This window comes from Sapajus apella, unplaced genomic scaffold, assembly GCF_009761245.1.
Source record: "Sapajus apella isolate SASKATOON/1434 unplaced genomic scaffold, GSC_monkey_1.0 scaffold15, whole genome shotgun sequence".
In the NCBI taxonomy this organism is placed as follows: Eukaryota; Metazoa; Chordata; class Mammalia; order Primates; family Cebidae; genus Sapajus; species Sapajus apella.
Genome location: NW_022436955.1, coordinates 16,482,233 through 16,505,617, shown reverse-complemented (window position 1 = coordinate 16,505,617; position 23,385 = coordinate 16,482,233). Strand labels below are relative to the sequence as shown.

Here is a 23,385-nt window from a genome sequence, read left to right as displayed (position 1 = left end):
ACGCTCAACACCATTGAGACATTTCTCCTAGAATTCAACTCCATGCTGATTCTTGTAATAGAAAGACACTGTGTGATACCTGGGGCCATCAACCAACTCAGGGCAAAAGCTAGGACCTGCTTCCCTACACCAAGGCATAGAGGCACTCCTTGTTGCACCAGCTGTGTTTCCAAAGCTTGCTTCTTGTGCTCTGTGCCATTCCTGGGACAACCTCAGCAAAGAGCAATTACGCTGCTGCTAAACTTGTGAATGAGGGGCTGCCCCAAAGCAAGCTCTGGAGTCACCCAGAAAGAAAGCTTCTCAAAAATCTGGAGGAAGATTCCTCGCTCCTACTCAGCAACACTTCCATGGGTTGTATGGAATTCCTGGGGAGGTTTTTAGAGCAGGTGTACAAGAAGTCCAACAAGAGAAGGGCCGAACCATCCATGGAGGATGGTGCAGCAAACAGCAGCCGAAACAGTGTTGGAGACCCTCCTCACATCAAGGAGGTGCCCACCCTGCTCCCCAGGATCTTTTAGGCCACCTCCTAATTAGTGGAGACTTCAAATGCATCCAACTTTTCTTCCACCTCTGTCTCCTGCTGGTCCTTCCTCATAAGAACCTTCTCCAATCTTTCCCCTGAATGAGGAACTACTCATAAAGAGGAGCCACTGAGGCTTGTGGTTAAACAGAAATGTATTCACCACAAATGAAGATTACCTCAAGATCTTGCTCCCCACAAAACCAACTGTTTCATTTAATAGTAGCTCATATTTTAGCTAATAGTAAAGGACTGAAAGATTTCTGTTGCACTTTATAGTCTCGAAAACCTTTAGGGGGTGTGTGTGTGTGTGTGTGTGTGTGTAGACAGGGTCTCACTCTGTCAACCAGGCTGGAGTGCAAGGGCACAATTATACCTCTCTGCAACCTTCAACTCCTGGCATCAAGTGATCCTCCTACCTCAGCTTCCTGTGTAGCTGGGACTACAAGCATGTGCCGCCACGCCCTGCTGAATTTTGTTTCTTTTCTCTCTGTCTCTTTTTTTTTCTTTGTAGAGGCAGGGTCTCGCTATGTTGCCCTGGCTGAGATCCTTTAGGCTTGCATAAGGAGAAACACAGTAAGAACCAAGTTCCAGTTGATCAGGCTGCCTCAACCAATGAGAGGACAGTGTTTCTATCCAATGGGGCTGGAGTTTGGAAGAACTGTAGTTGCCAACTTTCCCGGGATTGCTCTGGGTCCTTTAAGCAGCTCACAGAAATAGGAGGAGATCAACAAGGTCCAGAAGAGAAACCTTGCCAAACTTCAACACAGCAAATAATAACCACTTATCGAGGGCTCACTCCAACTCGGAACATTACAAAGCAGCAGTTCTCAGTCAGGGCAATTTTGTCCTCCTACCACCTCCCCAGAGACATTGGACAGACATTTTTTATTGGCAAAACTAAGGTGGGGATGGAGTGGAGGGTGCTACTGGTGTCTTGTGGGTAGAGCCAGAGATGCTGCTAATCATCCTGCAATGCACAAGTCAGTCTGCAACAACAAGGAATGATTTGGCCCCAAATGGCATTATTCCTCAGGGTGAGAAGCTCTGGTCTGAAATAAAGGCACTTGAAACACCCCTCGCCCCAGGCATCCAATCTTTACATCATGACCCCTCTGAGCATCTTAGTTAAGCTATTGCCTTTGCTCCTAAGGGAAAAAAATGTATATATGCATACACAAAAACAAAGCTTTGCAATTTAGGGGGGCAAGATGACAGAGCAGGAGCCTCACCATCGTGGACTAGCACCTCATTTTAAAATTCACCTTAATCAAAAACCACCTAAAGCCTAAGGGCATCAGCCTAATGGCTAAGGTCAGCATAGTCATAAACCACAAATAACATCTCCAACCAGAAACATTCCAAACTCCTCCCCAACCACAGACATGCTAGACCCAAGATAACCCCACTCCAGCTGGGAAGATGTCAGCCCCGAGATAAACCTCCCCTCTGCCCAGAAACATTCCAACCTTGCCATAAACTTCTCCCCAACCCAGAAACATTCCAAGCTTGTGAAAAGCCCCTCATCCCAAAACCAATATGTACTCTTAGTCTGTAAGAGAAAGCACTCCTGTCCAAAAGGCCCCTCTCGGATTTTATCTAAAGTAAATCTGTCTTTAACTGTTAAAGCTGCATTTCATGTTTCTTTCCTCTTTAACACAAGGGTTTATCAATCCCTGATGCCCATTCAGGAACACCCCTCAATCCCAGACACCCAAAGATATTGAGGTCAGATACTCCTTTTAGTGAGTATTCCCATTTTAAAAAATCTTTTTAAATAAAAAGAATGCTGCTGAAAAAAACTTTTTGCATATATGACCTCAATGAAAGCTCAGAGTCATCCAACCAGGTCTGGACTACTCAGATTGCCATGGGACAAAGAAGACTGGGGCACCAAGGGGTTTAGATAACTTTTCCAAGGTGACACAGCCAATGAGTGGCAAAGGACAGGAATGCCACCCCACCCCCACCACAGCTGCCACCAGCACTCGAGGTTCTGACACCCCGTGGTGTGGAATCTCACTGTGGGATCCCAGCTTACCCAGGATGGTCCATCTCCACCCTAGCTTTCCCTCTGGCTCACACAGGTGAAGTGCAAAGGCTGAGCTCAAGAGAAACCATCAGAAGTATCTAGCCAGCCACATCACACTGCCCTCAACAGTGATAGTCACTCTCCTGGCCAGATGCACAGGTGTGGATGTGGATGACATCAGGCGTGGAACAGAGGCAGTGCACTCCTCAAGCCCCATGTGTTGGTGGGAAGCCAGCCAATCATGCCCAGACTCTCTCCCAGATACAGAAAGGCCCAGGTGCAGCTCTGACAGGCTCGCCGCTCCTGGGGAGGAAACCTCCAGGCATCAGTCGGCTCCTCTTAATTGGACCCTCTTCATCTCTGACTGGGATCACCAGTCTGCCAGGCCCCTTCCTGTGGTCCTCGGGAGGCCAGCGGTCTGCCAATATCTAGAACTTAATGAAATGAGAGTAAAAGTGAATCCCTGAGGTTGCCTCATTTTTCCTCCATTGAACCTCTTTCCAGTTCCCTCAGTCTGTCTCTGCCTTTTAGCCAGAGGCTGCATTTGGACCAGGTGAGCTAGTGGTCATGCAGGAGTCGAGCTTGCTGTCCTCCTCTGGCTGGACACTATGGCCTGGGACTGACTTCCCAGCTCAAAAATTTGACCCCAGGAAGCTCATCCTCTGTCTTCACAGCCTAGTAGTCACCCTTTTGGTCTGATTGCTATTGAAAACCACCCAACACAACACCTGCAACTCTGTCGGAAGCCGGTGGCAATCAAGAAACTGCATTACACCAGACTGCCTTCAGCAGTGCATGTGTCTTCGAGTTTGCAAATACACATATCCGAGTCTCAAATCTGTCTTTCAGAAAACAACAGCCAACCAGATTTAGCAGGTGCCATTTGCCATAGGTACACCAAACCCATTTTTTAAATGAGTTAAACATCATTATTATTATTTGAGACTGAGTCTCACTCTATCGCCCAGGCTGGAGTGCAGTGGCACCATCTCCACTCACTGCAACCTCTGCCTCCTGGGTTCAAGCCATTCTCATGCCTCAGCCTCCCGAGTAGCTGGGATTACAGGCATGCACCACCATGGCCAGGCTAATTTTTGTATTTTTAGTAGAGACAGAGTTTCACTGTTGGGCAGGCTGGTTTCAAACTCCTGACCTCAAGTGATCCACCTGCCTTGGCCTCCCAAAGTGCTGGGATTACAGGCAAGAGCCACCACACCTGGCCAAAACATTATTTTAAAGCTAAGCTCCCCAACCCCCTTGCTGTTCCTTTCAGTCCCGTCTCTCCCCAGGACAAACCCCATTCAACTCAGATGTGCACCCATCTCTGGATATTTCTCACAAAGGGCAGTCATGTAGTCAGTACTAATGTGTCCTGTTGTCTAGTGCGTTTGTCAACTAACAGAAAACGGATTTGGGGAGGGTTTTTTTGGTTTTTTTGGTTTTTTGTTTTTTGAGACTGGCTGGAGTGCAGTGGCAGGATCTTGGCTCACTGCAACCTCCACCTCCCAGGCTCAAGTGATTCTCCTGCCTCAGTCTCCCAAGTAGCTGGAACTATAGGCATGCGCCACCACGTCCAGCTAATTCTTTTTGTATTTTTAGTAGAAATGGGGTTTCACCATGTTGGCCAGGCTGATCTCAAGTGATCCTCCCAACTCAGCCTCCCAAAGTGCTTGGATTACAGCTTGGCTAGAAAAGAGGTCTTCCTGTCCCCAGCTGAGCCCTATTCAGGATCAATCTCTTAGGAGGGTCCTCTCTCCTTTCCTGGGCTGAATCTCATCCCCATAATTGTACAAAGGTGGCTTTTGAAAAGAGGATGGGAAAAGTCCAGCCCAGAACCAGGCCCTACAGCAGAAGACAAAAAAAAAAAAAAGTTGATTCCCTTGAGTCTGGCCCGCTAAGGGCAACATGAGCCCCACTAACCATGAGTCCAACTCCATGTTGCCCGGAGAGCAGCACCACAGCCCAGGATGGCTTGGGGGATGCTTTGGATGAGGGAGAAGCAGGCCCGCAGAGGTGAGATGAATGTGTCAAGATCACACAGCAGTCAGGGCACAGTAGGGACGAGACCTGTGCTCATGGACTGGGCCACTTTGCATTTCTGAATGGGCAGCAGCATCAGAACCTTCCTACTTCTCATCCCAGCGACAGCAGGCTGTAAGCATGGGAGTCTCCTTGACCGTGCACCTGGCACAGAGCGAAGCCAGCCAGCTGCAGACAGCCACGCCCAGGGCCTCTGAGCTGCTACATTGCACCTGGGGCATCCTGCACCGAGGTGGACAGTTCCCAGTCAAGAGGGCGAAGACTAGGGGACCCGACCTGGGAACTATGTGGCGCCAGAGTGCCCCCTGCTGGCTTACCGTCAAGCAACCCAGACCTCACGTCGGCATCTAAGGCTTTTTGTGGCTCAGGAGAGCTGAGGGTTGAGTTCAGGGCACACCTTCTCCTAGGAAGTTTCTCCTGGACCTGCTCTATCCAACCTCTGTCTCAGTTGCCGGCTGCAGGGCCCCCGGCTGTTTTCCATTCCTGCCCCACCCAGAGTTTTCCCTATTCATGTGGGCTACCTCCAGGACACTGGGAGCAAGGCCCTTGTTTAAGGAATCGTCTTCAGCATCAGGGCAGAGGAGGAGCCCGCCCATGGCACGGTGGGTGCTGGGGTCTCGGGGTCTCAGGGAAGCCTGTCCACCACATGCAGCGGCATTATTTTCCTAATTGCTCTGCGATTCCATCTCTCTAGAAAAAGGGCTTGAGATCTGACTGTTGGTGAACGAGATAGCCGCAAGGGGGCAGCAGAGACAAAAAGTGTTGCCTGAAAACCATTTGCTGAAGTTCTCCATCCACGAGGGGGAGCAGTTCCCAGTCCTGGCGGCACGCAGGATTCACTCGGGGAGCTTTAAACACTGCCGAAACCAAGTTCTCACCCCTACAAATTCTGGTTCAGTGGCCCCGGGGTGCCATCCTAACATCTTTTTTTTTTTTTTTTTTTTTTTTTTTTGAGACAAGAGTTTCACTCTGTCGCCAGGCGCACACAGGTGGTATCAGCCAAACACAACCTCTTACCTTGAGTCATGTACTAGATCCATCTCCAAATCTAGGAAAACAGAGAAGGGAGAAAAAGACCAGTTTGGATTTGCAACCTGGGAAGACTTCCTGCAGTCTGAGGGGTGCAGGAGGAGGGTGGGTTAGGTTTCAGGGGCTGGTGGAGGGAGGGGCTGCATTTCAGACCAAAAGACCAAGATGAATGTAGGGTGTTGATACGCAAGAAAGGATCCACAGGACCAGGGCATAGGTAAAGGCTGGGCAGTTGTGGGAGATAAAGCTGAGATGGGACAGGGCCTCAGGGCACAGACCAGACCCTAAAAGCAGTCAGAACACTTGGGCCAGGTAGAGCCAATTCAGACTCTGGGCTGGAGGCCACAGAGAGTCATGGAAGGTGTTTGAGCCGGGGGAGGAGTCTGGGCCTTGGAAAGACCTTCGGCATCAGTCCTGTCGTGTTTTGGAGATGATGCAACGAAGAGAAAGGCTACAGGATCCCTCATCCTGAGGGCTGACTGATGACGTGGCTCAAGGCTCATTCATCTCGAGGTCACCAGCCTTTGCCAGAGCATTAGCCCTTGGAAGGTGCCCTGCAAATGACCATCTCTAAGGGAGACCAGCCTTTAACCCAAGGGCTATTTCATTCTGAAGGTCCAGGCTGGGCGTGGTGGCTCACACCTGTAATCCCAACACTTTGAGAGGCAGAAGTGGGCGGATCACTTGAGATCAGGAGTTTGAGACCAGCCTGGGCAACCTAGTGAAACCCTGTCTCTACAAAAAATACAAATATATATATATATAAAATCTCCAAGTGTGGTGGCATGTGCCTGTAGTCACAGATACTTGGGAGACTGAAGTGGGAAGATTGCTTGAGCCTGGGAGACACCAGTAAGTCAGGATCACACCACTGCACTCTGGCCTGGGTGACAGAACGAGACCCCATCTCCAAAAAAGTAAAATAATAAATAAAACTTAAGATCAGAACAGGAAAAGTGGGTCATACTCTTGTGACCTTGAGCTCGTTGCACTGTGGGGTGGGGATGGCCATAGGAATTCCCTCCAGAGACTACAGTGACACCTGTGATAATTCATGTTACCTACCCAGCATCTAGCTCAATGTGATGGTGACTCCATTCTACCTGCTTTTCCCAGGACTTCCATGATGCAGGCAGTAGAAAAGTTCCTCTTCAAAGTTTCCTTTCTTATTTAAGAAAAATCATAAGTATAGAAATTACAGTTTGTTTTAAACACTTTCTTCAAAGCCTTCTTGCTTTCTGCTCATAGCTCTTTGTTAAGCCCTGTCTATGTGGCTGTTAGACATGCTCACAGGCACGTAGTACATTCTATGTCCTTGTACTTTAACCAAGGTATCTGTGCTGGACGTGCTCACAGGCATGTCCCAGCTCGCAGCCTATGCCCCTTCTTTATTTGGACTTCTTTTTGTTCTCCGTTACTTTTATCTGTTTGGAAAAGTTTTAAGTTATTAGCCAGTTGGGTTTTAGTTTAGATTACGAGGTCTGGCTCCAAGCAACAGAGATCAGACACAGCGGTAAGGACAACCCCAAAAGCGTAAGGGATAAATATGTCTGCTTTTCCTTTGTCCGCTGTACTCATGGCAAGATTGCTAATGAGGATACCCTTTCTGCAGGAAGTAAAAAGAATTGCTTTGCTGAGAGATCCTTTGTCCCAGTACTGACTTTTCTTTGTGGCACCGAAATTTACATATAACACATGACTTTGCACCATCGTAGTATTCTTAGTATTCTCTGGAGCCCCCGAGTTGCTCCTTCAATCTCTTCTTGCCCCCTAATTAACAGCAGTGTTTGTTAAGTACTTTGCCCATATTAAAACACTTTGCATGTATGAATTAATTTGGTCCTACGGTCATGCACTGAGATGGGTTTGATTCATTCCCCAATTTAAAGATGAGAAAACTCAAGGGCAGAGCTGGCACATGAGCATAACAGGGACTTGAATCTGATCATTGGCTCAAGAACCCCTCTCCTGACTACTCTTTCTTGTGGTCTCCAATGTGAGACTGCCTAAGACTCTACCCTGGCAGCTCCATGACCCTCAGGCCATGCTCTCCTTCCATAACTCCTTCTCTGACAGTTGTGGGAGCAAATCTCAAGTCTTTGTTCTGAGCCTTCGTTTTCTTCTTTGACCATCACAGCCACATGTCCAGAGAACCAGTGCGCTAGATACACATGGACGTCTGTCTTCCCCTGAAACCCAACCAGCCCCAACTCTAGTCTGAGCCTTGGGGAACTTGCCCCTGGTCCCTCCACTAAAGCACTAAGTTCATTCTCTCCAGACATCTAGTTCATCAAGGCCTTGCTGGTTTCCACTCAGGACCGTGGGATCCTGGAGGGCAGGACTCTGTCCTCAGGTGCCTCTCACAGCCCCAGTCACAATAAGTGCAGGACTTACCTCTCTCTCGCATCCCCTCCCAATTCACCTAATTCGGCCCACAGTGCTACCCTCCATCCCTTGACCCATCCCTCTCCAACAGCCGCCTCATTACCCAATGGTCCTGTCTGCTCAACTGCCAGGTCCAACTGCCTCTTAGATTGTTCACTCCCCAACATTCCACTCCACCAACTGTCCTCCTCACCTTCAAGCAGGCTCCTCAGATGAAATCCACCCCACCCCTTGATTTTATTTTTTGAGATAGGGTCTCCCTCTGTCACCCATCCTGGAGTGCAATGGAACGATCATGGCTCACTGCAGCCTCAACCTCCCTGGTTCGAGTGATCCTCCCACGTCAGGCCCCCAAGTAGCGGAACTAGAAGTGTGCACCACCATGCCCGGCTAATTTTTAAATTTTTTGTAGAGATGGGGTCATATCATGTTGCCCAGGCTGGTCTCAAAACTCCTGGGATCAAGTGATCTTCCTGGTTCAGCTTCTAAAGTGCTTGGATTAGAGGCAGGAGCCACCACGCCCAGCCTAGCCCTAGAATCTTAACCATATTATGCCCCCATTCAAGTTAGTTTCCAGTGTGTGACTTTCCCAGTGAACTGGAAACTCCCTGGGGGAAGGAACTGTGTCTATTTTTGTCCCCACAACATTGTCTCAGTAACTGGTATATGTTTGAGGACCATTTTAATATATGCATGAATTGTCCAAGTCTTTTCTCATTTTTCTATTGAGTATTTCATCCACTGTACATCAATTTTTAAGAGTTCTCTATATATTAAGGATATTAACCTTTTGTCTGTGGTATGTGTTACAAATATTTTCTCTTAATTTTTCAGTTACTTTGGTGTTTTGTGGTTTGTGGTTTTTTTGTTTGTTGTTGTTTTGTTTTGTTTCTGCCATGTTCAATTTTCCAGTCTTTCATTTCATTGCTTCTGGATTCTGAGTGATGCTTTCAAATCCTTTCCTTACACTGAGGTTAAGAGAAATTCACCCATGGACCTTCCCCCCCAGTACTTACATGTTTTCATTTTTTACATTTAAATTCATGATCCATTTGAGTTTATCGTTATATATGCTGTGAACAATGGATCTAATTTTATCTTTTTCAAAAACAGAGTACCCCATTATCCCAGTACCATATCCTGGAGGGCAGGAATCTGTGCTCAGATGCCTCTCCCAGCCCCAATCACAGTAAGAGCAGGACTTACCTGTTCTCTCGACAGCATCCCCTCCCAATTCACCTATTTCAGTTCACAGAGCTACCCTCCATCGCTTGACCCATCCCTCTTAACAGCCGCCTCATCTGCAAATGGTCCTGTCTGCTCAGAGCCACTTCCAACTGCCTCCTAGATTGTTCACTCCACAACATTCCACCCACCAACTGCTCCTCCAGTAACTGGCATATGTTTAAAAAGCCTGGGCCAAGCACAGTGGCTCATGCCTGTAATCCCAGCACTTTGGGAGGCCGAGGTGAGCAGATCACTTGAGGTCGGGAGTTTGAGATCAGCCTGGCCAACATGATGAAACCCCATCTCTACCAAAAAAAAAAACCATACATATACACACACACACACACACACACACACACACACACACACACACACACATTAGCCAGGTGTGGTGGTGCATACCTGTAATCCCAGCTACTTGGGAGGCTGAGGCATGAGGATCACTTAAGCCCAGGAGATGGAGGTTGCAGTGAGCCAAGACTGCACCACTGCACTCCAGGCTGGGCAACAGAGTGAGACTTCATCTCAAAAACTAACTAAATAAATAAATAGTCCATCATTGCCTCTGAGATTTGACATACCACCTTTATCATACACTAAATTTTCGTTTGTACTTAGGTCTATTCTGTACTTTCTATTTTATTCCACTGGTCTGTCTGCCTGTTCATGTGGCCAATGCCACACTGTTCTAATTACAGAGGCTTTATAGTTTGTTTTAATAGCCTTAGGGCTAGACCCCCATTTTGTGTCAGTTTTTCCCTGGCTATTCCAGCATGTGCATTTCCCATACAAACTTTAGTATCAACTTATCAACTCCAGAAACAAAGCTTGTTGGTATTTTTATAGGAATGGCATTCAATTTGTTAGTCGACTTCGGGAGAATGGGCATCTTGATATTGAGTTGTGATTGCCAAAAACAAGGCATGTTTTCCCACTCTACCTGCTTTTCTGTTTTCTAGAAGTGTTGTAAAATTTTCCTCTTTAAGATTTTGCACATTTCTTATTAAGTATTTAATCTTCTTTGTCGCTATTATACATGGGGTTTTCTTAAGTCCTCTAACCTAAGTATTGTTTGTATATCTAAAGGCCATTGATTTCTGTGAGTAAGCCGGTTTTTCAGGAAAAGGCTAAAACTACAAAGGAGACGGTGCCAAGGCTTGAGCGCTGAGCCCAGCTGCAGATCTAAGTCGCTGCTGTCTATGAGGAGACGCAAGCATTCTGAACTGGGAGGAGATAAGAAGAGAAAGGGCCAAGTGATTCAGTTCTAAATTTCACCCTTTGTTTTATGATGAAGACAATAGAAATCTTGAGGTTATATTCACTTCAAGAAAAAGAAATGTATGATAAATTTTACACTGTAAATAAATCCTTTTTCATAGGTGAGTGGCAGGCGTTCCTCAGCTATCCCGGTGGGAACCAGGGGAATATAACAGACTGGCCTAAAATCTGGCATCTCTGGAAGCCACTCCTACTTCCTAGCAGGGGGTCTTGAGAATAACTGGACCCACTCCACACCACGTGGTGAGGAGAGAGGGCTTGGCCAGGCCAGGAGGGATCCTCCAGCTCTAAGGGGCTGCAAGTCAGTGATCAGTGACAGTCAGTGATCAGCCACTGCCTTCCTATGCTAGTCTCATTCTGTGCACTCTATAATATAATCTCCCTCCAGCAGCCTAGTGAAGTAGATTCAGGTATAATCACTATTTTATGGGAACAGAGAGGTTAAGACACTTGTCAAAGGTCACACAGCCCAGCATGACAGACCTGGGGAGGAACAGATTACTCTAATAACCGTGCACAGGGCTGACCCCATCATTTCATGGAGGAGAAACAAACCCAGAGAGGGAAGAGACATTCTTAAGGTCACGCATCCGGTCCAGGTCTCCCACAGGGCCCTTTGCATCCATGGCCATGTACTGGGGTGTAAGATGCAATGCAAGACTTCCCACTGGAGGAAGGGCTAGAAATTACAGACAACCCTACCAGAGACCGGGGCAGCTTCGCTCTGCATGGTGCTGGATTTAGTGACCTACCCCAGGAGGTTCTCCTATTTTATTTTTTATCACCCAGGTTAGAGTGCAGTGGCACCATCTCGGTTCACCACAACCTCCACCTCCTGGGTTTCAGTGATTCTCCCACCATTCTCCAGAGTTGTTGGAACTACAGGTGCACACCACCACACCTGGCAAATTAAAAATTTTTTTGTAGAGACAGGGGGTCATAAAGGGCTGAGATTACAAGCATAAGCCATGGTACTCAGCCCGCCCTTCCTTCCCTTCCTCCCTCCCTCCCTCCCTCCCTTCCTTCCTTGTTTCTTCTTTTTTGTTAGAGACTTCCTGGAACTTGAATCTGTAGGTCTTCAGTGAGTCAATGATTTCAGCCATGCAGTGAGAGGAAAAATTCCCTTGTGTATACTGGGCCCCTGATATGACCTCACCAACAGGGTCCTGAAGATTCCACAGTGGGGCACTAGTAAGAGAGGAGCCCAATGCGGTGGCTCACGCCTGTAGTCCCAGCACTTTGGAGGCCAAGGCAGGAGGATTGCTTGAGTCTAGGAGTTTGAGACCAGCCTGGGCAACAAAGCGAAACCCCCATCTCTACAAAAAAAAAAGTTAGCTGGGTATGGTGTCATGCACCTGTAGTCCCAGCTACTAGGGAGGCTGAGGCAGGAGGATCATTATGCCTAGGAGTTTGAGGCAGCAGTGAGCTAAGATCATGCCACTGCACTCCTGCTCAGGTGACAGAGCAAGACCCTGTCTCAAAAAATTAAAAAAGGCTGGGCATGGTGGCTTATGCCTGTAATCCCAGCACTTTGGGAGGCTGAGGCAGGCAGACTACCTGGGGTCAGGAATTCGAGACCAGCCTGGCCAACATGGTGAAACCCCATCTCCACTAAAAATACAAAAATTAGTGGGTGCTGGTGGTGGCACATAACTGTAATCCCAGCTACTTGGGAGACTGAGACACAAGAACCACTTGAACCCGGGAGGCGGAGGTTGCAGTGAGCTGAGATCTCGCCACTGCACTCTAGCCTGGACAACAGAGCAAGACTGTCTAAAAACAAACAACTGCCAGCCAAAGAAGTGAGGGGACGCCTCGCGGTCGGGATTATATCTTAGCTGAGTGTGAAGGGGGAACGGCTTCAGGCATAAAGAAAACAGTAAGATATGCCTGGGGAGACAGAGAAGGCATGGGTGGTGCCTTTATCACTGGTCCCTGGTCCTGCCGCCTCCCATCCGCTTCTCCCTCCCTGCCCACCAAAGTCCTGGGGCTGCTCCAGTGCCCAACCCCTTCCAATCTTCCACAGCCTCCTCTTCCCCGCTGGTCATGCCAGCCTCATCTCACAGCCACCCTGCCCCTGGCATTGTCCATGTCTCCTGTTTTTACCACTCACCCAGCCTCACAGACCCACCCCTAACACTGAACACTTGGATCTCTGCATCCTACATAGAACTGTCTCCAATCTTGACATTTCACAAATCACTACGCAAAAACTACTTCCTGCAAACCTCCTGCAAGGAATTCAGAAAACTCCATACCAGCCTCTGCCCCTAAGAAAATCAGCTCAGGGAAAGAGGAAAGGCACAAAAAAGTAGCAAAGAAAGAAAAACATTCCCTGCTAGTTCTGGGCCACTGTGGCAAAGGGAGGCCAGAAGGAAGGGGTTTTGTGGATGACAGATGCTGGCGTAGGAGGACTAGGTAAGGGGAGGATGGCAGGAAAGCTCTGCATGGGTCCGTAGAAGTGTGTGTCCCGTTTCACCTCGGTGGGAGAACGTGGGTGGCCTTGTCCTTGCAGGGTCCTGTGTAATATTTCCCCAAAGGCAGGGAGAAGCCACTGAAGGTTGGGAGCAGGGACATCTTGAAAAGTGTGTTTAGCGGGATTGCTAGAACAAACTATGTTCCTTCCCTCTACAGCTTCTCTGGCTGAGCAGCTCTTCAGAACACCTGGGAACCACCTCCACTGGGGATGCTACCTGTCCATCAGCTTCCCCCTCCTGCTCCCCAGGAAAGAGTGTGTATGTCCCCAAGAGGAACAGGAGGGGAGCCCCAGATTCAAGGCTGGCTGCTGGCAGAGAGAAACACACCCAGGCCACAGACGCAGGGCAATGCGCTTTCCCCCCTTCAAACTCTTCCTCCTGCACTGAACCTGGAATGGAGACAGCAGGTTGGGGAATGGAATGGCTTGTGGGTGGGATCCAGAGCCTCCCTTTCCCCATACCTCTGGGTTCATGGAATGTGGCCCGTCCAGGGGGGGCTCAGATCCTGTCTCTGGACACAGAGGTCCCAGTCTGATGGAGGACAGGACTGGCACAGAGAGAGCAACTGAGAACCACCTCAAACCGCGGAAAGTACTAATCACCAAGTGCCCTACGAGATCAGTGAAGGAAGAATCAGAGTGACCAGCTGTGCGAGAAATCACCCAAAACCAGTTCCCAAAGGAGCACTGAAGCCCTGTACAGAAGAGCAGGCGTGTGCGTGCGGGTTTGGGGGGGAAGACACTAGTCCTTTCAGGTATTGAAATATATGATGGGTTATCTGGTGAAAACAAGCAAAAATGCCACAAGGGCTTACAGAATGAGTAAGCTGACAAGTTCAAGGTGGTCATCTTACCCAGAGTGGGTTTTGGGCAATGGGATGGGGCGAAGACTCCCTGGGGCAGTGACTTCCCTGAAGGAGTGAGGAGGGAACCTTGAGATGGGGAGAGTTCCCTCCACCCACTCATCCGCTGGCCCATCCCTCCCCGCACCCTTTATTCCTGTCGTCTTTTCAAGTGACAATAATTGTAGAGGCCTGCTCAGAGCAAGCAGCGTGACTCCACTGCCCTTCAAAATGAAAGGCCCCTGCGTGTAGCCAGGAAGCAAGGTGATTTGAAAAAGAAGAGAGAAAAAGAAAAACACGGGATGCAATAAACAAATGAACTGGCAAGTCCAAGACAACCATAATTTCTTCCCTCCATTTTCCGATTGAATTCACGTTCTGGAATCCTCCCTCCCTTCTTCCACCTCACCCCCATCCCGACCCCAGGGCCTGGGCCTGGAGATGTCACACCCCAGACCCCTTCTCCGCCCTCCTGCTTTCCTTCTTCAACGCGCGCCTGCTCCCCAGGGCCCTAGGCACCCCTAGCCCCGGGGTCGCCCCTGACGCCCACCCGCGGCCGGCGTCGCACGCTCCAGCCTCAGTCCACTCTGAGACCCTGCAACTGGCAGCCACGCGAGCCCATCTCCCGCCTACTCAAGCGACCGTCGCCCTGGAGCCTGAGGACCCCAGCTAGGGGCGCCCCTTGCAGCCTCCTCTCCCCTGCGCCCCGGTCCTCGCCACCCCCACCGCTTGCACCAGACCCAGCCGCGCGTCCTCTGCTTCCCCGGCGCCCTGGCCCTGTCACGCCTCGGAGCTTGTCCCCACGTGGCCGTGCCCAGAGTCTGCGCGCCGGGCGTCGCACACGCACCCCAGGGCCCCCCCTCCTCTGGGTGAGCCGCGGCGGCTCGGGTTCCGGGTCCTCACGAGGATGCGCTCCCGGCAGGCAGCTTTCTTCCCGGCGCGGGGCTCGTTCCCTGAGCCCAGGCTGCTCCGTTCCCGCGAGAGACCCTCCCACGTGTCCCCACTGGGGGAGACCAGGTGCTTCTGCCTGCAAGCCCGACCTTGCAGAAGCGACTTAGCGAGCGGAAGGTGCTGCAGGTATTTTCTTATGAAAGGTAGAAAGCACCCCTAAGCGAAGGCCCTCTTAGCGCAGTGGGCAGCGCGTCAGTCTCATAATCTGAAGGTCCTGAGTTCGAGCCTCAGAGAGGGCACTTGTTTTGTTGTGCTACAATCTGCTTTACAAATTGAAAAAATATGCAGCAAAGGTGGTTAGAAGCCGCTAGAGGGATGTCACCCTGCAAAGCACATTGAACCGTGGGCAAGGAGTAGGTGTGCCCCTCAGAGACCAGAGGGTAAAGAAGTGTCGACATCTGAGAGCCAGGTGTACAGGAGAGTGGGACCCAGCCACACGACTTCGTAAGTACATGCTTAGGTAAACTCGCAAAGATTCGACCTCGCTCACAACAAAAGAAACTCAGATCACAGCCAGAGGAATGGCCATTGTCCCCTCTCCAAGGAATTGAAATCCACAAATGAGGTCGGGTGCATTGGCTCACATCTGTAATCCCAACACTTTGGGAAGCCAAGGTAGGAAGGAGAATAGCTTAAACCCAGGAATTTAGAGACCATCCTGTGCAATACAATGGGACCCTGTTTCTACAAATAAAAATTTTAAAATAGCCAGGTGCGGTGGCACGTGCCTCTAGTCCTAGCTACTCGGGAGGCTGAGGTGAGGATCACTTAGGTCGAAGCTGAAGCTACAGTGAGCCGTCATTAAACCACTGCACTCCAGCCTGGGTTTTTTGGTTTTTGTTTTTTCTTAAAAAAAAAAAAAAAAAAAAAAACTCTAAAATGAGAAAACACACATGTTGGCCTGAATGTAGGCAAATGGACGCTAAGCATTGCTGATGAGAGCTAAATTGAGTAAATTCCTTTTGCAACATCTGTGAAAATCAGTCTCCTAGACTACTCCCGATCTCCTTTTCCCCGACCTTCACCTGCTAGGAGAAAGGCCTTGTCTCCACCCTCGCTCCATCCCAGACCCACCTTTCAAGAGCCACGAAGACCCACACAGTCAACACCCAACCTCAAGAGATCCAGGAGATGGGGATGGGACATGGCTTGAATGACAAGCTCTGATTCTAGCTCTAGCTGAATCCATATTTTTCATTACAATAGATTCTAATTATTTTGTACTTTATTCTCTATTCGTTATTTAGAAGTTTTTCTTAATTTCCAAAATAGGAAAATTCTAGTTTTCTTTTTATTATTTATATCTTAATTGCATTGTGGTCAAACAATATATTCTGTAAAAGTTAAATCCTTTGAAATTTGTGGCTCAAGTATATGGTTGTTTGTAAATGCTCTGTGTGTGTGTGTGTGTGTGTGTGTGTGTGTGTGTGTATTCTGTAGTGGTTGTGTGTCTTGTTCTAAGTTTTCTAATTATATTATTCAAAGCTTCTGTACCCTTAAAAATTTTTTGTCTGTTTGAACTCTTGGTCACTGTCAGACATAAATTTGTCTAATTTGTTGATTTTTCTTTTTGTATTTTGAGGCTAAATAACTACATAAAAACAGAATTATTGTGTCTTCCTGATGAATTGAACCTGAATTGAACACTTATGGAGTGTTCACCTTTATCTCAAATTTTTGTTTTATAGTATATGTTGTCTAATATTAATATAACATCAACTTTCTTTGATTTGTGCAGAAAGTATCTTTTTCTATTCTTGCTATACTTTCTTGTGCCCTTATGTTTTAATGTATCTTCAAACACAGTTGAGATTTTTTAAATTGTTATGACTTCTACAGATTAACAGGAATATTTAATCCACTTACATTTAATAGAATTACTGCTATATTTGGATTTAAATCTATCATTTCAGTAAGCATTTCCTTTTCTGCTTCTTCTTTGTTCCTTTTTTCTTTTTTTTTTTTTGAATCATTATTATATATTACTTCAGTATTTTCCCTCTTTGCTTGGAAGCTGTACACTTGTTTAATATTCTTTTAGCAATTAACCTAGAGATTACAATGTTACTCCTTGATTTATCAACACTGCTATTAATTGGGACTTTTATCTTATTTCCAGAAAGCATTTTAAAATTCTTGTACTCTCACTCCCAATTATTACCCTCCCAACTTGTGTGTCTTTAATTCTCTTCGATTTATACTTAGAAGTGGAATTACTGAATCCTATGGTAACTCTTTGTTAGCATATTGAAGAACTTCCAAACATTTAAAAAGTGACTGCAACATTTTGCAATCCTACCAGCAACATATGAGGATTCTAATCTCTCCACATCCTTGCCAACACTTGTTACCATCTTTTTCACTTTAGCCATCCTAGCTGATGATAAGAGATATCTCCCTTGGGTTTGGTTTGCATTTTCCTAATGGCGAATGACGTTGAGCCCCTTTTCACGTATTTGTTGGCGGTTGTATATCTTCTATGGAGAAGTGTCTGTTCAAACCCTTTGCCCTTTGAAAAAATGGGTTATCTTTTTGTTGCTGAATTGTAAGAGTTCTTTATATATTGTGGATACAAGTGCCTTACCAGAAATATAATTTGCAAATGTTTTCTCCTATTCAGTGGGTTATCTTTTCAGTTTCTTGTGGTGTCCTCTGAAGCACATTTTAAATTTTGATGAACCTTGATTTATTTTTTTAAAAATGAATACTGCACATAGAGGTGAGGCTCCTTTCTATTCCTTTAGAATCAGATTTATCCCCCTCTGTCCCTAGAGCTCACTACTATTCTGAATTTGATCTTCATAATTCCCTAGATTTTTTTCTTTGTTTAAAATACACATAACATAAAATGTACCATCTTAACATCTTTAATTATATAGCGAGTGGTATTTCATGCATCACATTATTGTGCAACCACCACCACCATCCATTTTCAGAATTTTCTCACCTTGCAAAACAAACTCTGCCCATTAAACAGTGTTTCCCCATACCTCCTCTCCTCAGCCCCTGGTTACCACCAATCCACCTTCTGTCTCTATGAATTTGACTAAATATCTCATATGAGTAGAATCAAACGCCTGTATTGTCCTTTTGTGACCAGCTTATTTCACTTAGCATAATGTCCTCAAGGTTCATCCATGTTGTAGCACGTGTCAGAATTTCCTTCAAGGCTGAATAAAATTCCATTTTGGGTGTCTATACATACACACACACCATATTTTGTATATTCATTCATTCATCGATGAGCACTTGTTATAGATTTGAGTCTATTTGTTACTATAGCCCAATAGGATAGATCTACTGGTAGTCTCTACCCTCTGTATCATATCTAATAGATCCCAGTTACACTACTACATTATTTAGAGGTGCACTGGGTATAGCAGATGCTGCAAACTACACCCAACAGGCCAAATCTGTCCCACGGCTGTTTTTATGAAGCTTAGTTTATAAAACTCACACTTACTCACTTAGGTATTATCTATGGCCAGTTTCATGCTATAACAATAGCACAGTTGAACAGCTGCCACAAAAGTCATATAGCAAAGCCTAAAATATTTACTCTCTGGCTACTTAAGAAAAAGTTTGCTATTTCCAGAGCTGTAGTAACAAATAGACCCCCACATCAACAACAGGTCAAATACAAGCTTCTTTTTCTTCCATGCCATAGCCCAAGGTGGGCAGCTTTTCTCCATGTCTGACTCATGCACACAGGATGCTTCTACCCTGTGGTTCTGCAGTGCCCTGGGGCCTCCACATTATTTGCCTTGAGCTGGTGGAAGGGGAAGGAGACCCTGGAGGGAACAGTCCTGCTCCTTTAGGCCTGGCCCAAAGCTGACACATGTTATTCACTCACAATCCACTGGCAAGAACTAAGTTCCTGACAACGTCTACATGTTGCAAAGGATGGGCAACTTGGCCCTTGGCATTGCAGCTTCCTCCCAGGGAAAACTCCAAGCCATGAACTTCAGTGGGCAGCTAGCAGTCTCAGCTGTACAAACACCAACCCAAAAAGAGGACGCTGATGGAAGAAGACTAGAAAGCAGGCCTATATGGCTTTTTTTTTTTTCCCAAGAGCTGGGACCTTTCCTGCCTGGTGAAGCCCAGATATAATACTACATTGTCAAATTCTCAAACACGAGGAAGGTGTTCTGAAACAGTGAGCTAGGTAGCTCTGATTAGCACCAAACATCAGAATTAGCGTCAGGACTTTTAAGGAGTCGGAGACAGTGAAGTGGCATGAACAGGGAGTTTCTCTATCACTGAAGTTAGGCACAAAAAGGGAGCCAGGCCTCAGAACATGGCTAGACCAGTGCCAGCACTTTTACCTGAGTCAAGAGGTGAGCACTGCTGGTCTGTCAACACCCTGATAAAATCTCAAAGTCAGCACCTGGACTTACATTTCTTGAGCTTTAAGATTCCAAAAATTTCCCACTTTAAAAAAAAAGTGTTTACAAACAAAACTAAGTCTGGTCTAAAATTCCCTCCCCACCTGGAATTTGCTGAAGGCAGAAGCAATCCATCACAACGAGTTTGTGACTTGAAAGAAAGGGACACATATACAGACCATTTTGTTTTCTGCTTTGCTATTTTATTCATTACAAAGGGATTTCAAGTTTCCTGCCAAAACCCAGAAATCGGTGGTAGAAAGATAACAAAGGAAAAAGCTCCAAGTTATCTGATTAAAATCTGGGAGTGTGGGCTGAGAATGGGGTGTTGGAGGGGAGGGATGACCTGCCACTAAAGCCAAGGCAGAGGTGGCAGCAGGCATTAGAGGTGTCCAGCACCCTGAAGCCATCCTCTCAGCCACACCCACCCAAATACTAGGCCTTCACTGGCAGGGTCATAGCATGCCATCTTTAATACAACAGCTGATAGATGATGGCACTGCTCTTAGAGCCCATGACCAGATACTGGTTGTCAGAGGACACGTCACAGCACAGGATACCTGAAGACTCCTCTACCTAGATGGATGGAAGGGCCAACAAAGGGATCACATTTGGAGCAAGGATTGGGGCAAACACGGAGGCTTCATGTAGGCCTGTTTCACAGCTCAGCATGGACCTAAGGCTCAGGCTGAGGACGGGGCCAGGTCTCAGGGCTCCAGGTAGCTTGGGAGTTCACAGAATATGAAGTCCTCATTTCCCCGACTCTGTAAAACTGCCCTGGGTGCTATCTTGGAGGCGTTTTCCAGCACCCCCTAGAATCCACTCAACTGGGATCTGGAGCTATAAACTCTGAGTGCCCGGGTTCAGGCATCCCTGTGTCCAGTACCTGAAACAACTTTTGTAAAGAAGGTGCCTCCAAGCCACTGATGCACGCATCTTTTGCCGTCACAAAATAGCTCCCTGATGAAGAAAAGAACAGATGGAGAGGGCAGAGACCAATCCTGCATTCTAGTTCCAGCACTGTCCCCAACCAGACTGAGAAAAGGGCAATTCTTCTCTGCCTCCGTTTCCTCATCTATGAAAATCAGACACACAACCTAAGCCATTCCCTTATTTGCCCCCACCCCCCTACCACACGCAGGATCATGGTTATCCCGGAACCACAGAAGGACAAACAGATAAGGTTCATGCCTTTTCCATCTGCCTGTGTCTTTGGGCTATCATTCTGTGCAGAAAGCTCCCATTACGGAGGGAGCCAGAAAACGAAACGGGGGTGAATAGAGAAAGAAGAGACAAAAGTGAGTTCAAAACCGGACACCCGGGGGTGTCACCTGACTTCTCACCACAGGAAGCAAACTTGAGGCTGTGGTGGCGGGTGTATTTTTTCATGACAACCTTAAACTTCTCATTCCGAAGAGTGTGAAGGAATGCGATATCACTTGTTCTCAAGCCTGCCAATATCCATTCTTCACCGGGGTCATGGGTAATGCTGAGGATCTGTTTGTGGAAGGAGGCTTGAGGTCAGCACCCAAAGTTGCCAACACCACCCTTTGTGCCCACCTCTCAAGCGCAGACGGCCACCCCTGCCTCCATGCGCAGTTCCACTGCAGGTGGCATTCTGCTAGTGGTGGCCAGCCGGGCACCTCATTCTCTAAGTCATATTGGTGCAGCCTCTGGTAACTCCTCAGGTCCCAGGAATACAAGGTGGTGTCTTCACCTCCCGTCCAGAACATATTGCCTGTGATGTCAACGCATCGGGACGCGTATACAGGAACTTGGTGCTTCCTGGTGGATGGGAAAACAACTCAGAGGGTCACTGAGCGGCTTGGGCCCCCCAGAAGTTTCAAGGTCAGAAAGCCCCTAGGAGTACCCCAGATATATCCACTGCACTGATTCACCCAGCCCTAATGCAAAGAGGGGAGAGTGAGCCTTACTGGCAAGCCCTTCCCCAGGTACACCTGAGTGGCTATGGAGGGAGGTCATACCTGATCAAGATTTGGTTCTGCAAATCCCAAATCTCAACAAATCCTTGGAAACCAGCCAAACAGATATGGGCATCGGAGGACACAGCCAGGGAATAGCACGTGGGGCCTGTCGAGGTCAGCTGTGCCCTGACCTGGGGGGTGGGTGCCAGGTCCCAGAGAGTCACGGCCTGGGAGGCACCCCCTGTGATCAGGCTCTGTTCATCAGGGAACAGCTTACAGGTAACGACACAGTCCTGGCGGTCCTGTAGGAAGGGTTCACACACTGGTATCCGCTTGGGGCACTGACTCGGGGTCTCACGTCAAGGCCCTGTCGGAGTTCCCTGAGCCCTGTTGGATCCCCCTCACCTGAAAGTCCAGCTGGGCCTGAGGGACCTTGCCCCCCGCATGCAATGCACCCTCATCCCACACCCTGATGTAGCCAGAGCCACACGTGTACACGTGGTGGGTTGAGCCGCTGATGGCCACAGTGTAGACTCTCTTTCCATGGCGGAGTGTGCCGACCTTCCAGGAGCCCTGTGGGGCCCTCTTCTGCCTGACCACGACTTCATCTGGAATGGGGGGCTGGGCAAGGAGAGGGTGGGTAGCAGTGGCCCTGACCTGCTGTCATTAATAAGCCAGCCCTGTCTTCCAGCTAGATTCTAAACCAGCACCCCATCCACCCACCAGCAGAGCCTGGTCCCTGGTTCCCAGGGTCACAGCTCCTGAAGAAATGAGACTGTGAGCTGAAGGCCTTACTTCTCAGGATGGGGGAACAGGGATCATAACTCAAAAGCAGCAGAGCCCAGGACACCCCCCTACCTATGGGAGAGAGAGTGAACGTGCGGACGCATGGTTTCTTGATTAGGGGGTAGGTGGGAAGCGAAGGATCCTGAGTATGAAATAAAATAAGACACTTACAATTGCTCTGAGCCATGACTGGGCTTCTTCACCGGGAGGGGAAGAAGAGCAAGGCTGGCCTGCAGGGAAACAACGCCCACCTGCACACAGAGTCCCGCGCTTCAGCGAGAAGGCTGCTCTGTTGATATCAGGCCCCTGTTCCTAGTCCCCCATCTGGGCTCCAGCTTGGGCAACCACACGCACTACCACGGCTGGTACTCACCAACCTCAGAACCCGGTAGGAAGCTACGACACAGGGAGAAGAGGGAGGGAGGAGGCAGAGCGTGAGCCACAGAGCTTCCTGCTGGGACCCTCTCTCCCCAGGCCAGTTCGACGCCCCCACCCAGTCATGTTCAGGCAAAACCTGCCTTGGGCCAGACTCTGCTACTTCTCCTGGTTGTGCGTCAGGAAGCCCAGCAGCCTGGAGCTCAGATCTACCCAGGCCCTGAAGATGCCAGTGCTGCTGGTTCACCATGCTTGTCTCTTGATCAGCAGGGCCATGCCATGTCGTGGGGCTGGGGGGCTGCCAGGGCACTCCATACGCACGTCCCAGTTGCTGCTGCACTTGTGGCTCGGGCTGAGAGGAAACGCCAGAGCTTTCCGGCACATCCCTCCTCTCCTCTGGCTCACCATAAACCCCGGGCATTCCGAACCAGGCCTCTTCCTTCTCTGCCTTCACGTGCCTAGATCAGTGAAGTGCCTGGATCGCCCGGTTCTAGAGCTTGAGAAATATACCCACCAAACAGATCCCGGGTTCCCACTGTGTCCTGATCCCCTGTGAGGTGAAAAAGAAGAGAGGCAGCTATGCACACGTGCTCTGTAGGGTCAGAGACGGCATCCTTTGGTGAGAAGATTCAAAAGACTGGTTGCCAACTAACTTTTTGTATTAGGTGTTGGTGGCAAAGGCATTAAGGGTGGAAGCTTCATACAGGCACTCTGAGATGTTAGCGCCAGACACTGTGTTTTTCCTTTCGTGCACATGGACTGCATTTCTGGTCATTTAAAATCAAACTCACCGGCCTGGCGCAGTGGCTCAGGCCTGTAACCCCAGCTCTTTGGGAGGCCAAGGTGGGCGGATCACTTGAGACCAGGAGTTTGAGACCAGCCTGGCCAACATTGTAAAACCTCATCTCTACCAAAAATACAAAAATTAGCCGGGCTTGGTGGCGGACACCTGTAATCCCAGCTACTTGGGAGGCTGAGGCAGGAGCATCGCTTGAACCCAGGAGGCAGAGGTTGCACTGAGGCAAGATCACACCATTGCACTCCAGCCTGGATGACACAGCGAGACTCTGTCTCAAAAAAAATAAAAAAGTAGATGTACCAGCCGGAGAACAGCAGCATTGTTTGTGACCATGT

At 48.4% G+C, this 23,385-nt stretch overlaps 1 protein-coding gene, 1 long non-coding RNA gene and 1 other non-coding gene across 4 annotated transcripts; 1 reads left to right on the top strand and 2 right to left on the bottom strand.

Moving 5' to 3' along the window:
* Positions 1–1,369: 1,369 nt before the first annotated feature.
* Positions 1,370–15,049, bottom strand: LOC116555612. 2 transcript variants are annotated; one of them, XR_004270601.1, is made up of 3 exons: positions 14,634–15,047; positions 6,687–6,786; positions 1,370–2,986 (listed from the first exon to the last, which is right to left on the bottom strand). It is a non-coding gene; the product is annotated as an uncharacterized LOC116555612 (long non-coding RNA). The 2 variants fall into 2 exon arrangements; XR_004270602.1 differs by lacking the exon at positions 1,370–2,986 and adding an exon at positions 5,568–5,640 and having other exon boundaries at positions 14,634–15,049.
* On the top strand, positions 14,947–15,019 carry TRNAM-CAU. Its single transcript has one exon. It is a non-coding gene; the product is annotated as a tRNA-Met (tRNA).
* Positions 15,050–19,346: 4,297 nt separating the features above from the next.
* On the bottom strand, positions 19,347–22,699 carry TLE7 (TLE family member 7). The gene is made up of 9 exons (XM_032283896.1): positions 22,395–22,699; positions 22,250–22,272; positions 22,048–22,106; positions 21,496–21,711; positions 21,151–21,392; positions 20,809–20,950; positions 20,509–20,662; positions 20,052–20,125; positions 19,347–19,741 (listed from the first exon to the last, which is right to left on the bottom strand). Exons 1-9 carry the CDS (start codon positions 22,670–22,672, stop codon positions 19,637–19,639), a joined length of 1,293 nt encoding a protein of 430 aa, XP_032139787.1. The 5' UTR covers positions 22,673–22,699; the 3' UTR covers positions 19,347–19,636.
* Positions 22,700–23,385: the final 686 nt, after the last annotated feature.